The following is a 15704-nucleotide window of genomic DNA, read 5'->3' as shown; positions in this document are numbered from 1 at the left end:
CTTTGGTACAATATCACATATATCTCACAGTGCATAGGCCACACCTTTCCTAGCACATATTGTGTGCACATGAGGACCCTGTAGTCTAGGCCTACAGTATTTCCTGTCTGAAGAAGGTGACCTTTACAACATTCTCCTTCCTCCCCTGAGTCTTTACGACAGCCCTCAGTTACTGAGTGTACACATAAATACACAATAGTGGTGAAGTACTTCTTACATAGTTCAATGATTAACTAGAAAGATAAGGAAGGAAGCGAGAGAGAGAGAGAGAGAGAGAGAGAGAGAGAGATAGAAAGAGAAGGGTATGAGGGACAAGAGAGTGAGTGACAAAGTAGTTGGTAAAGAGGAAGGATAAGTCACAAGTCCCTGTCACAAGGCTCTTCCTGTCTTTCTGTGCTGTTTCAACCCACCACATGGAGGCGAGCACCAGTGTTGTTCGGACAATAGAGCTGAATGATGGCACACGCATGCCCCTGCTGGGCTTGGGAACATGGAAGGTACTCTCTCTTTCTCGCTCTCTCTTTCTCTCTCTCCCACTCACACATTGAAGGTTATCTCAAAATCTCAGTATATATAATGTCTCTATGTATTATTGTCTCTAAGTATGAAAGGTGTATGTTTTTACATTGCTGATTGTTGTTATTACACAGTGGGTTAATTGGTCATTATGGTGTCTTTGTGTTGTTTAGTCAAGCAGTTCAGCAGCAGTGTGTCAGAGTGCGGTGGAAGCTGCCATAGCTGCTGGTTACCGTCACATAGACACAGCCTACAGCTACCGCAATGAGGTCAAGATCAGCAAGGCCCTCCTCTCCAAGATGCAGCAAGGCATCATCCGACGACAAGACATGTACGTCGTCAGTAAGGTGGGTGCTGCGGCTGCAACCAAGAGGTGGAGTCTGAGTGTTTATGTGGGCTGGCTGTCACTGTTTCCAGGTGGACATGAGCTTGCCCTTTGGTCTTTTAGTCCAATACAAAGTTCAAATATATATAATCTGATATGAATATTGTCTGTAGAGTAGAGGTCTTCTCGGGTCCAAAAAGTTGGACCCGGAGCTGAACGGACCCGAGGACAATCAGACCAGGACCCGAACGGACCCGATTATAAAAAAAAGGGGGGACTCAGACCCGAACCCATATGGACCTGTTGACAACCAACCTAGACCAGACCCTATTGGACCCTAGTGACAAAATCAGTATGTTTATCAGCCAAGTTGCTCTTCTGGTTAACAAATTGGTCTTTATATGTTGGCTTTCTATAAGTCAATAAATGCACCTTATTAGCATAAAATAAATATGCTATAGGCTGTGCAGAGCCGTGGTCGGGTCCACTTGGGTCTATCAGCTGCAGTTACATAGACCTGAGAACCAATGACAATCAAACAGGACCCGACCCGGACCTGAGGGAAAAGTTTAAATTTTGGACCCAGACCCGCTCGCGTCCTGTGCCGGGTCTCTGGTATTCAGGTTCGGGTGGACCTGTGAAGACCTCTACTGTAGAGTATTTGTTGCTATATCCACTAGTGTTATTGGTCAATGTCTATTATGTAACACTAAAAAAGTTAAGTCATATTGATGAAGTGATTTTTCATAAAACCTTGCAAAAACAAGCTGGACCTCAGTTGACATATGTACTGATTGGAAGCAGAACTGGTTTCTATCTACGTGCTCTTGTTGTCTGTATTAATGGTTGATTTGCTACATCATTGTGTTGTGCTGCTGAATAGACCTGTGACCACTTCTTTGTGACCACTTCTTTGTGTGTAGTTGTGGAGTACACACCATGCGACCCATGACATCCCATTGTGTCTAAACAAGTCCCTGAGTGACCTGCAGCTGGACTATCTGGACCTGTACCTGGTGCACTTCCCTATTGGACTGAAGGTGGGATTACAGTACACACTGGCAAAAATAGTCACATGGATGATATAGGGACTAATGGACTCTTCTGATACAGTTCTTGACATTTTAATAACACACCTCTGTTTACTTTCACATACAGTGCTTTCGGAAAGTATTCAGACCCCTTGACTTTTTCCAAATTTTGTTACGTTACAGCCTTATTCTAAAATTGATCAAATTATTTTTTCTTCATCAATCTACACACAATACCCCATAATGACAAAGCGAAAACCGGCTTTATATTTTTTTGTTAATTTATTTAAAATAAAAAACAGAAATACCTTATTTACATAAGTATTCAGACCCTTTCCTATGAGACTCGAAATTGAGCTCAGGTGTATCCTGTTTCCATTGGTCATCCTTGAGATGTTTCTACAACTTGATTGGAGTCCACCTATGGTAAATTCAATTGATTTGACATGATTTGGAAAGGCACACACCTGTCTATATAAGGTCCACAGTTGACAGTGCATGTCAGAGCAAAAACCAAGCCATGAGGTCGAAGAAATTGTCTGTAGAGCTCAGAGACAGGATTGTGTCGAGGCACAGATCTGGGGAAGGGTACCAAAACATTTCTGCAGCATTGAAGGTCCCCAAGAACTGTCACGATCGTCGTATGGAGTAGACCAATGCGCAGCGTTAGTTGCGAACATACTTTACTTTATTTAATGAATGCACGAACAAAAACAATAAACGATACGTGACGTCCTATGTTGAACACAACAAACACGGAACACACCGAAAGGAACAACCAACAGGAACAAGATCCCACAAATACAAAGGGAAAACAGACAGTTTAAATATGGCTCCCAATCAGAGACAACCAGCCACAGCTGACACTCGTTGCCTCTGATTGGGAGCCACTCTGGCCAACATAGAAACACAACAACCAGAACTCCCGACATAGAAATACAACACAAGAATGAACACACCCTGGCTCAACATATAGAGTCCCAGAGCCAGGGTGTGACAGTACCCCCCCCCTAAAGGCGCGGACTGCGACCGCGCCTCAACTAGAACCAAACAGGGGAGGGCTGGGTGGGCATTCCTCCTCGGCGGCGGTTCTGGCTCCGGGCTTGCCCACCACCCTCCAATAATCCCCCCATAGCGCCCCTGGTCCGGTCTGGCCCCGCTGGCTGGAGCTGAACTGGACATCGTAGGAGCGGGTAGCTTCAGCTCCGTTGTGGAGCAGCTGACCGGTACCTGATCAGGCACCGGTGACCCAGGCACGGGTTGTGCCGGACTGACGACGCGCACCCCTGGCTTGGTGCGTGGAGCAGGAACGGACCGGACCGGGCTGACGATGCGCACCCCTGGCTTGGTGCGTGGAGGAGGAACGGGCCTTACCAGGCTGACGACTCGCACCCCTGGCTTGGTGCGTGGAGGAGGAACGGGCCTTACCAGGCTGACGTCTCGCACCCCTGGCTTGGTGCGAGTAGCAGGAACAGGCCGGGCCGGGCTGGCGACGCGCACCGTAGGCTTGGTGCGTGGAGCAGCAACGGGCCTTACCAGGCTGACGTCTCGCACACCTGGCTTGGTGCGAGTAGCAGGAACAGGCCGGGCCGGGCTGGCGACGCGCACCGTAGGCTTGGTGCGAGTGGCAGGAACAGGCCGGGCCGGGCTGGCGACGCGCACTGTAGGCTTGGTGCGAGTGGCAGGAACAGGCCGGGCCGGGCTGGCGATGCGCACCGTAGGCTTGGTGCGAGGAGCAGGAACAGGCCGGACCGGGCTGGCGACGCGCACCGTACACTTGGTGCGAGGGGCAGGAACAGGCCGGACCGGGCTGGCGACGCGCACCGTACACTTGGTGCGAGGGGCAGGAACAGGCCGGGCCGGGCTGGCGCGCCGCACCGTACACTTGGTGCGAGGGGCAGGAACAGGCCGGGCCGGGCTGGTGACGTGCACCGTACACTTGGTGCGAGGGGCAGGAACAGGCCGGGCCGGGCTGGCGATGCGCACCGTAGGCTTGGTGCGAGGAGCAGGAACAGGCCGGACCGGGCTGGCGACGCGCACCGTACACTTGGTGCGAGGGGCAGGAACAGGCCGGGCCGGGCTGGCGACGCGCACCGTACACTTGGTGCGAGGGGCAGGAACAGGCCGGGCCGGGCTGGCGTCTCGCACCCCTGGCTTGGTGCGAGTGGCAGGAACAGGCCGGGCCGGGCTGGGGACACACACCACTGGCTCTACACCGGGATCTGGAACGGGCCGGACCGGACTGGTAACACACCCCAGTACCTCTCGCCGTGCCTCTACACCTTCCTTCCCTTCCTTGACCAGTGACCCCCGTAACCTGGTGGCCTTCTGAATTCGCCCCTTGTCTGCCTCCGTCAGCCCCGTCATCCATGCCCTGTGCCCCCCCCTAATTTTTTTTGGGGGTTGCCTCTCGTCCGTCCGACGACGACACTGATTACGCCGTTGCTCCTCTCTCCGTCGCGCCTCTACCGTCTCACTCCATGGCCGGCGATCCATCCCGGCCAGGATTTCCTCCCAGGTCCAGGACCCCTGCCCGTCCAAGATCTGCTCCCACGTCCAGGCTGCCTGCTCCTGGACACGCTGCTTGGTCCTGGTATGGTGGGATCTTCTGTCACGATCGTCGTATGGAGTAGACCAATGCGCAGCGTTAGTTGCGAACATACTTTACTTTATTTAATGAATGCACGAACAAAAACAATAAACGATACGTGACGTCCTATGTTGAACACAACAAACACGGAACACACCGAAAGGAACAACCAACAGGAACAAGATCCCACAAATACAAAGGGAAAACAGACAGTTTAAATATGGCTCCCAATCAGAGACAACCAGCCACAGCTGACACTCGTTGCCTCTGATTGGGAGCCACTCTGGCCAACATAGAAACACAACAACCAGAACTCCCGACATAGAAATACAACACAAGAATGAACACACCCTGGCTCAACATATAGAGTCCCAGAGCCAGGGTGTGACAAGAACACAGTGGCCTCCATCCTAGAGCTGGCCGCCCGGCCAAACTGAGCAATCGGTGGAGAAGGGCCTTGGTCAGGGAGGTGACCAAGAACCTGGTGGTCACTCTGACAGAGCTCCAGAGTTCCTCTGTGGAGATGGGAGAACCTTCCAGAAGGACAACCATCTCTGCAGCACTCCACCAATCAGGCCTTTATTGTAGAGTGGCCAGACGGAAGCCACTCCTCAGTAAAAGGCACATGACTGCCTGCTTGGAGTTTGCCAAAAGGCACCTAAAGGACTCTAAGACCATGATAAACAAGATTCTCTGGTCTGATGAAACCAAGATTGAACTTTGGACTGAATGCCAAGCGTCACATCTCCAGGAAACCTGGCACCATCCCTACGGTGAAGCATGGTGGTGGCAGCATCATGCTGTGGGGATGTTTTTCAGCAGCAGGGACTGGGAGACTAGTCAGGATCAAGGGAAAGATGAACGAAGCAAAGTACAGAGAGAACCTTAATGAAAACCTGCTCCAGAGCGCTCAGGACCTCAGACTGGGGCATAGGTTATCCTTCTAACAGCACAACGACCCTAAGCACACAGTCAAGACAATGCAGGAGTGGCTTCGGGACAAGTCTCTGAATGTCCTTGAGTGGCCCAGCCAGAGCCCGGACTTGAACCCGATCGAACATCTCTGGAGAGACCTCCCCATCCAACCTGACAGAGCTTGAGAGGATCTGCAGGGAAGAATAGGAGAAACTCCCCAAATACAAGTATGCCAAGCTTGTAGCATCATACCCAAGAAGACTCAAGGCTGTAATCGCTGCTAAAGGTGCTTCAACAAAGTAAGTAAAAGGTCTGATTACTTATGTAAATGCCATATTTCAGTTTTTTTTGTTTGTACATTTGCAAAAATTTCTAAAAACCTGTTTTTGCTTTGTCATTATGGGGTAGTAGTGTGGTCGTGTATTCTGTTGTGTCCTCGTGTAAATAGCCAGTGTTTTGTGTGTCTTTTTTCGTATATATTTCTTTATCTCACTTTCCAACCTTTAACTAAATATACTTTCCTGCAACCTGCCTCACCCAATGTGGAACGGATTCTATTATTAATTTATTTGTATCAAGAACCTATGGCTGAAACTAGCCAACTAGCCAGCTAACTAGCTACTTGCTATTAGCCACCGTTAGCAGTCTTCACCACTGTCCGTGGGCTGCACTACCTACCAGCCAGCTCTAGCCTGGACAATTATCGGCCAGTCTGCACAGCGTGCTATCGACCCTGTCACAAGTGTCAGTGTAATGGGGTGGATCGAAGTCAGGCGCAGGACACAGAACTCTATGAAATGTACTTTACTGGATAAGTAAATAAATCAATACAAGATACCTCCACACAGGGAGGAACAAACCCGCTCACCAACGACACACGAAATGAAAAACAAACACGCACAAAACACATTGGGAGCCACCGGGTTAAATAGGGAAGGAGTAATCACATAATGGGAAACAGGTGTGTAACAATCAGACAACAGGTAGAACATAGAAACATAGAACATAGATCGGCAGCAGCTAGTATTCCGGTGACGACGAACGCCGAAGCCTGCCCGAGCAAGGAGGAGGGGCAGCCTCGGCAGAATCCGTGACAGACCCAGAGCATATCGGATTTTCTGCCGGAATCACTGAATCACTGGACCTTAGCACCAGACCATCGCAACTAGCTAGCTGCAACCGAATGGCTGTTGTTGGCTAATCACCACTGTCCCGACGTACCAGTTAGCCTTGAGCTAGCCTCGAGCCCATCTCCCGGCTATCTACCTCTCTGTCAACCGGACCGGACCTCCTAGTGTCGACCTCCTAGCGCCGATCCATCACGACTGGTCTGCCGACGTAATCGTCTGATGTGGTTTCAACAGGCTTCCCATTGTGACGACCACGAAGATCCATCTGCTGCCTCCTGCTCGCCTGTGCTGTAGCAGCCTACGAACTGCTCCCGGACTTACTTATTGCTGTTCACTGGACCTTATGATCACTCAGCTACACAGCTAATGCCTGCTGGACTGTTCCTTTACACGGTACCCCATCCTGTTGATCTGTTTAGCCTCAGCCCAAACATTCATCGCCATTACCAGTTGTTGTCTTAGCCCTCTCGAATAACACCTGTGATTGCGTTATGCCTCTCTCGCATGTCAATATGCCTAGCCTATTACTGTTTGGGTTTGTTCTTATTATACAATTTCACTGTAGAACCCCCAGTCCCGCTCAACCAGCCTCAGAGAGATCCTTTGTCCCACCCCCCATACACGCGGAGACCGGCTCAATCAGTACCTCCAGTGATGCTATCTCTTTCATAGTTACCCAATGCTTAGGTGTACCTCCACTGTACTCATATCCTTCCATATCCTTGTCTGTACATAATGCCCTGAATCTATTCTACAACGCCCGGAAATCTGCCCCTTTTATTCTCTGTACCTAATGCACTAGAAGACCAGTTCTTAAAGCCTTTAGCCGTATCCTTATTCTATTCCTCCTCTGTTCCTCTGGTGATGTAGAGGTTACCCCAGGCGCTATCATTTGTTGACTTCTGTAACCCTAAAAGCCTTGGTTTCTTGCATGTTAACATCAGAAGCCTCCTCCTCAAGTTTGAGTTATTCACTGCGTTAGCACACTCTGCCAACCCTGATGTTCTAGCAGTGTCTGAATCTTGGCTTAGGAAGGCCACCAAAAATTCAGAAATGTCCATCCCGAACTACAACATTTTCCGTCTAGATAGAACTGCCAAAGGGGGCGGAGTTGCAATCTACTGTAGAGAGTTGAGCTTCTACTTCTAAAAATCCACCTTTCCAGAAATAAGTCTCTCACTGTTGCCGCTTGCTACAGACCCCCCTCAGCCCCCAGTTGTGCCCTGGACACCATATGTGAATTGCTTGCCCCCCATCTATCCTCAGAGTTCGTACTGCTTGGTGACCTAAACTTGTATATGCTTAACACCCCGGCCGTCCTACAATCTAAACTAGATGCCCTCAATCTCACACAAATTATCAAGGAACCTACCAGGTCCAACCCTAAATCCGTAAACATGGGCACCCTCATAGATATCATCATGACTAATTTACCCTCTAAATATACCTCCCCTGTCTTCAACTAGGATCTCAGCGATCACTGCCTCATTGCCTGTGTCTGTAATGGGTCCGCGGTCAAACGACCACCCCTCATCACTGTCAAACGCTCCCTAAAACACTTCAGTGAGCAGTCCTTTCTAATTGACCTGGCCCAGGTATCCTGGATGGATATTGACCTCATTCCGTCAGTAGAGGATGCCTGGATGTTCCTCAAAAGTGCTTTCCTCTCCATCTTAAATAAGCATGCCCCATTCAAAAAGTTCAGAACTAAGAACATATATAGCCCCTGGTTCACCCCAGACTTGACTGCCCTTGACCAGCACAAAAACATCCTGTGGCGTACTGCATTAGCATCGAACAGCCCCCGCGATATGCAACTTTTCAGGGAAGTCAGGAACCAATATACACAATCAGTTAGGAAAGCAAAGGCTAGCTTTTTCAAACAGAAATGTGCATCCTGTAGCAACTTGCCCATGCCCCCCCCCCCCCGCTTCTCCTTCACCCAAATTCAGATAGCTGATGTTCTGAAAGAGCTGCTAAATCTGGACCGCTACAAATCAGCTGGGCTAGACAATCTGGACTCTTTCTTTCTAAAATTAGCTGCCGAAATTGTCGCAACCCCTATTACTAGCCTGTTCAACCTCTCTTTCGTATCGTCTGAGATCCCCAGAGATTGGAAAGCTGCCGCGTCATCCCCTTTCTTCAAAGGGGGTGACACTCTAGATCCAAACTGTTACAGACCTATATCCATCCTGCCCTGCCTTTCGAAAGTATTTAAAGCCAAGTTAACGAACAGATCACCGACCATTTCAAATCCCACCGTACCTTCTCCGCTATGCAATTTGGTTTCCGAGCTGGTCATGGGTGCACCTCAGCCACAGTACTGTGCAGCCATCTTCATCGACCTGGCCAAGGCTTTTGACTCTGTCAATCACCGCATTCTTATTGGCAGACTAAATAGCCTTGGTTTCTCAAATGACTGCCTCGCCTGGTTCACCAACTACTTCTCAGATAGAGTTAAATGTGTCAAATCAAGGGCCAGTTGTCTGGACCTCTGGCAGTCTCTATGAGGGTGCCACACGGTTCAATTCTAGGGCCGACTCTATTCTCTGTGTATATCAATGATGTCGATCTTGCTCTTGCTGCTGGTGACTCTCAGATCCACCTCTACGCAGACAACACCATTTTGTATACTGTGTTAACAAACCTCCAAACAAGCTTCAATGCCATACAACACGCCTTCCGTGGCCTCCAACTGCTCTTAAAACGCTAGTAAAACTAAATGCATGCTCTTCAATCGAACGCTGCTTGCACCCGCCCGCCCGACTAGAATCACTACTCTCGGCGGGTCTGACTTAGAATATGTGGACAACTACAAATACCTAGGTGTCTGGTTAGACCGTAAACTCTCCTTCCAGACTCACATTAAGCATCTCCAATCCAAAGTTAAATCTAGAATCGGCTTCCTATTTCGCAACAAAGCCTCCTTCACTCATGCTGCTAAACATGCCCTCGTAAAACTGACTATCCTACCGATCCTTGACTTCGGCGATGTCATTTACAAAATAGCTTCCAACATTCTACTCAGCAAATTGGATGTAGTCTATCACAGTGCCATCCGTTTTGTCACCAAAGCCCCATATACTACCCACCATTGTGACCTGTACGCTCTCGTTGGCTGGCCCTCACTACATATTCGTCGCCAAACCCACTGGCTCCAGGTCATCTATAAATCACTTCTAGGCAAATCCCTGCCTTATCTTAGATCATTGGTCACCATAGCAACACCCACCCGTAGTATGCGCTCCAGCAGGTATATCTCACTGGTCATCCCCAAAGCCAACATCTCCTTTGGCCGCCATTCCTTCCAGTTCTCTGCTGCAAATGACTGGAACGAACTGCAAAAATCTCTGAAGCTGGAGGCACTTATCTCCCTCACTAACTTTAAGCATTAGTTGTCAGAGCAGCTTACCGATCACTGCACCTGTACACAGCCGATCTGAAATTAGCCCACCCAACTACCTCATCCCCATATTGTTATTTACATTGTTATTTATTTTGCTCATTTGCACCCCAGTATCTCTATTTGCACATCATCTTCTGCAAATCTATCACTCCAGTGTTAATACTAAATTGTAATTATTTTGCACTATGGCCTATTTATTGCCTTACCTCCATAACTTACTACATTTGCACACACTGTATATAGATTTTCTATTGTATTTTTGACTGTATGTTTTGTTTATTCCATATGTAACTCTGTGTTGTTGTTGTTTTTATCGCACTGCTTTGCTTTATCTTGGCCAGGTTGCAGTTGTAAATGAGAACTTGTTCTCAACTGGCTTACCTGGTTAAATAAAGGTTAAATAAAAAAATTAAAAAATTTGTCTGTAGATTGATGAGGGAAAAAAACAATTTAATCAATTTTAGAATAAGGCTGTAACATAACAAAATGTGGAAAAAGTCAAGGGGTCTGAATACTTTCCGAATGCACTGTATCTTTTTCATTCCTTCCAGAAAGTGGATGATGAGCTCTTCCCTATGAGAGATGGAGAAATGCTCACCACTGACATTGACTATCTGGACGTGTGGAAGGTTAGAACACTATCATCTCCTCTTCACTTCATCAACATCATTATACTGTCTCCTAACAACAAAATGATTTGCATTTCTTTGTGATCTATTTTTGGTATCATGAAGTGTGGTGTATTACTGTGTCTGTGCTGTAATGTCTGCTGTGTGATGTAGGGGATGGAGGCCTTGCAGGCCTCAGGGAAGGTGAAGAGTATTGGCGTGTCCAACTTCAACGTCCTCCAGCTGGAGAGACTGCTCTCTGTGGCCAAGGTTCCCCCTGCAGTCAACCAGGTGCTTCAAGGCTTTACACCGCAACTTTAGCTCTTTTAAATACACCATTATGAAACACTGAGTACCTCACAAACCACAGGAGGCTACTGAGGGGAGGACAGCTCATAATAATGGCTGGAATGGAGTTAATGGAATGGTATCAAACACATGGAAACCATTCCATGTATTCAGTTCCAGCCATTACTATGAGCCAGTCCTCCCCAATTAAGGTGCTACCAACCTCCTGTGTCACAAACTTATTTCACTCCTTTAACCAGCTCAACCAGTGCAATACACAGTTAACTGTGTTTATGCATGGACACTACATGTGCAAATGGGTGTGTTTACCATGCTGAAAGAGTGTGTGGGTGTCGCTACTGGGTCAGAGGGGAGGAGACAAGAATGGATAACAGGCGAAAGAGCGTTCTCACAGCTCTGTCATCTCATCATCTCTCCCTCCACTCCTGCAGGTGGAGCTGCATCCCTACCTGGTCCAGTCTGACCTGGTGGAGTTCTGCAAGTCTCGCAACATCGCCCTCACTGCCTACAGCCCCTTTGGTTCCCCTGGAAGACCCAAAGACCTGTGAGTCCTCCTGACAATAACATGTATACAGTAGCGACTGGACTATGATCCTGCACTATTGACCCCACTATTGGCCGAGTAAACATCCCTCCCTATGTTCCAAAAGTTGACTGTGTCAATACTTCCTGCAGTCACTGTGGAGACACTGATCCTGAGAAGCTGCTGGAGGACCCTGTGGTAGGAGACGTGGCTAAGAAGCACCGACGGAGCCCTGCTCAGGTTAGACTAGATAGTTCAGTAGAAACACACATCTAAGGTGTATGCGTCTCAGCTGTGTGTCAATCTCAGATCTGTCTTCAGGGAGTGTGTGTGTGTGTGTGTGTGTGTGTGAATGAGTATCTGAGCTCTGCATCTAAGGACTGTATGTGTGTGTGTGTTGTTTCAGGTGCTGCTGAGGTACCATGTGCAGCAGGGTATAGCAGTGATCCCCAAAAGTGTCAAACCCAACCACATCCTGGAAAACACTAAGGTGAACTCTCTTTGACCCAATATAGATTATATTTCCTCATTTGTACTACATGTAGCTCTTGCTCAATCATACCATGAGTTCATATCAAGTTCAGTTTGAGCAATATGACTTTGACTGATATAGTATTCAGTCTTAGTGCTAGTTTGATCAATGTCAGATCAATGTCTTGGTTTACACATTTAGTTACTAACTAATTACTCGCTAACATAAATCAATGGAGATGTCACTTTTGACAACCATTCAAATGTGTCAAAGGTACAATAAACACTCAAAAATAAAGTGTATTGTCTGCAGATCTTTGACTTCTCTCTGACTGAGGAGGACATGTCAGCACTGAGAGGACTAAATAGAGGCTGGAAGAGCTGCATCATCGACTCGTAAGACATGCTAAACCCTTCCTTTTACAAAAATACTTAATACATCAATAATTCCATGTAGAGAACAACTGCTCCTACCCTGACATGTTTCTGTTCTTCAGATTGAAGTCTCATCCATACTACCCCTTTGAATGACAGTCCCTGGGGATCAGCGAGTTGAGACAAGAGACAGAGAAGTCACAAAATAACTGCTTCTCAACCTGAGAACATAGCCAGATTACTATCCACCTTCTCATCAACATCAGCAGCATCGGCCTGCAAATGGTCTTCAACCAGTGTTTATTGTTTACCTATAATGTGAAACTGTGATGATAAATAGAAACTTGGCCTCCCGAGTGGCGCAGTGGTCTAAGGCACTGCATCGCAGTGCTAGCTGTGCCACTAGAGATCCTGGTTTGAATCCAGGCTCTGTCGTAGCCGGCCGCGACCGGGAGACCCATGGGGCGGCGCATAATTGGCCCAGCGTCGTCCAGGGTAGGGGAGGGAATGGCCGGCAGGGATGTAGAGCATGGCGTTTGCAACGCCAGGGTTGTGGGTTCATTTCCCATGGGGGGCCAGTATGAAAAATAAAATAATGTATGCACTCACTAACTGTAAGTCGCTCTGGATAAGAGCGTCTGCTAAATGACTAAAATGTAAGGTATAGATGGATGGTATTGTTTTTTTGTTGGCATGATTTGAATAGATATACTGTGCCCTGTCTGCCTGATTCTGAAAGGATTCAATGTTGTTTTTTTATCCTCAAAACTCAAACAAAACGTTTAGTTTAAAACACATATACCGAAAAAATATATAAACGCATGTAAAGTGTTGGTCCCATTTTTCATGAGCTGAAATAAGAGAGGCCAGACATTATCCATACACACAAAAAGCTTATTTCGCTCACATTTTGTGCATACATTTTGTGGTACAAATTTGTTTACATCCCTGTTAGGGAGCATTTATCCTTTGCCAAGATAATCCATCAACCTGACAGGTGTGGCATATCAAGAAGCTGATTAAGCAGCATGATCATTACACAGGTGCACCTTGTGCTGGGGACAACTAAAGGCCACTCTAAAACGTGCAGTTTTGTCACACAACACAATGCCACAGATGTCTCAAGTTCTGAGGGAGCGTGCAATTGGCATGCTGACTGCAGGAATGTCCAACAGAGCTGTTGCCAGAGAATGTAATGTTCATTTCTCTACCATAAGCCGCCTCCAACGTCATTTTTATAGAATTTGGCAGTACATCCAACTGGCCGCACAACAGCAGACCACGTGTAACTATGCCAGCCCAGGACCTCCACATCCAGCTTCTTCACCTGCGGGATCGTCTGAGGAGGGGGAAGGGAGGTGCTGAGGAGTATTATTATTTATAATTTCTTTGCACTTTTACCCCTTTTTCTCCCGAATTTCGTGATATCCAATTACAGTCTTGTCCTATCGCTGCAACTCCCCTAAGGACTGGAGAGGCGAAGGTCGAGAGCCATGCGTCCTCTGAAACACGACCCTGCCAAGCCGCACTGCTTCTTGACACAATGCTCGCTTAACCTGGAAGCCAGCCGCACCAATGTGTCGGAGGAAACACCGTCCAACTGGCGACCGAAGTCAACTTGCAGGCGCCCGGCCCGCCACAAGGAGTCGCTAGAGCGCGATGGGTTGGTTAGTTGGTAGAGCATGGCGTTTGCAACGCCAGGGTTGTGGGTTCGATTCCCACGGGGGTATAAAAAATAATGTATGCACTCATTAACTGTAAGTCGCTCTGGATAAGAGCGTCTGCTAAATGACTAAAATGTAAATCTGATTTTGGTTGAATTCTTAAAGCATGAATAGTTTAGGGATGTAATGATTTAACAGGGAGTGAATATATAGAGTGTTATAATGTGTATGTCATATCAGGTATATTAGTAGAACAAATAGGAGTTTAACATTGTATCTATTAACAGTCTTGGATTTTCAAGCAATTGGGTTTGAGATGTCACTCATTAGACTATGTAAGTGATAATCACATAGCATTGTATGTTATTATAGTAGATAAAGAGGGAATGTATGTGATTATATGGGGGATACATGTTGGCCATTAAGATTAGGAAGGTATTGGGAATTTAAATAAAGCTATGGGAAATATTAGAGACATATAGGAAGGTATTAGGAGTATGAATAGAGATGTATCAGTCAATATAAATGCAAGGAGAGAAAGGATAAATTATTAATATATCATGTTATTCCAGTTTAGAGTACATTGATAATGTTGATTGAGGAATAAGGAATGTTAAGATGGAGATGTGTAAAGTGGATTTTACGGTGTACAGGATTGAAGATCAGATTGCGCCCCAAGTGACCAGTGACAAGCTTGGGGTTCATCTGTATGAAGAAGATTGCAGTTGTTTTATTTTGAAATATTCATTTGAATATATTGTAATATCCATGTAACTTAGTAATGGTCATGGATCTTTGTATTTGTGGGGATGATGTCATGATGGTCACAATTTATTTTATGGATGTTTTTCTTGGTCGCATGTCTCAGAAAAAGGGGTCATTTTAAAATGGGGGATGTCTATGTGGGATTTTTCCTTATATATATATATAAGTAAGGTTTTGACTACATAGATTATTAGCATGAATATATAGTAGTTAATTATGTGTTTATCTTTTACTCAGACTGAGTCTATAGAGGTTTGAGAGGTTTGATATCGCATAAGATAGATGACTGAGAATTTATACCTTTGTTGATTAAATATATTGAGAATCAAGTTGGATTCAGGTATAGAAGGTAGAAAGGGGGGAATTCTCAGTTATCTAGCATAGTTTAGGCTCTAGTCAGATATATATATATATACTACTGATTGGGAATATTGTATTTTATATGAACTGTTGGGGGTTAAGTAATTTTACTTGCCACAAAATAAGAAAAAAAAAGTGGATTGTAATGATGTCATGTCATAGTATCGTGGGGACCAGGTTAAAGTTACTAGATAAGTGGTTTGCTGCCACGGAGTCTACATTCCGTTATTACTGAGGTTGATCTTAGAATAATTGATAGACAGGATATACTGACAGGGGTAAAGGGTAATAACATCAAAGAATGGGAGTGCCCATGATGATTACCAGATGTTCGTGGAGAGACTTGTAACAGAGTGTATATATAGAGAGAGTGGATCTTTGTTCCGGAGTTAGGAAGTTGGCAGAGGCATGGCCATGTCCCTATGTCTGTTATAACTAACCATGGTACCATATTAAATATCTAATATGAACTCCCCATCAAAAGTGTCTAAGTACATCCTTACATTCGTAATCACTTGATACCCTAGAAACTCATCATAACAATAGGTCACATCATGCTACTAACCTTGGATGACTCACTTATCCGTTGAGGCCATGAAACACAGCATTGTCTTACATTATCCATTGTGTGCTCTCAATCCAACACTATCTGAAGGACAGGGAAATTTGAATACGAATGACAGAATTGAGAGAAATCACAAGTGGGCTACTAGCCC

At 46.5% G+C, this 15704-nt stretch overlaps 1 protein-coding gene across 1 annotated transcript; it reads left to right on the top strand.

The window, feature by feature from the left end:
• The first annotated feature begins 288 nt into the window (after positions 1-288).
• Positions 289-12385, top strand: zgc:56622 (uncharacterized protein LOC326033 homolog). The gene is made up of 10 exons (XM_041891050.2): positions 289-497; positions 690-863; positions 1765-1881; positions 10465-10542; positions 10696-10812; positions 11262-11374; positions 11506-11593; positions 11760-11843; positions 12138-12220; positions 12322-12385. The coding sequence occupies exons 1-10, from the start codon at positions 414-416 to the stop codon at positions 12353-12355; spliced, it is 972 nt and encodes a 323-aa protein (XP_041746984.1). The 5' UTR covers positions 289-413; the 3' UTR covers positions 12356-12385.
• The last annotated feature ends 3319 nt before the right edge of the window (positions 12386-15704 follow it).

This window comes from Coregonus clupeaformis, chromosome 29, assembly GCF_020615455.1.
Source record: "Coregonus clupeaformis isolate EN_2021a chromosome 29, ASM2061545v1, whole genome shotgun sequence".
NCBI classification, from domain to species: domain Eukaryota; kingdom Metazoa; phylum Chordata; class Actinopteri; order Salmoniformes; family Salmonidae; genus Coregonus; species Coregonus clupeaformis.
This window is presented reverse-complemented; position numbering and strand designations above follow the sequence as displayed.

Bases quoted from the DNA above. Each gene is read 5' to 3' on its own strand.
- zgc:56622 (XM_041891050.2), top strand. From the start codon at position 414: ATGGAGGCGAGCACCAGTGTTGTTCGGACAATAGAGCTGAATGATGGC. The intron at 864-1,764 runs GTGGGTGCTGCG...CTTTGTGTGTAG, and splicing joins ACATGTACGTCGTCAGTAAG to TTGTGGAGTACACACCATGC. The intron at 11,844-12,137 runs GTGAACTCTCTT...TATTGTCTGCAG, and splicing joins ACATCCTGGAAAACACTAAG to ATCTTTGACTTCTCTCTGAC.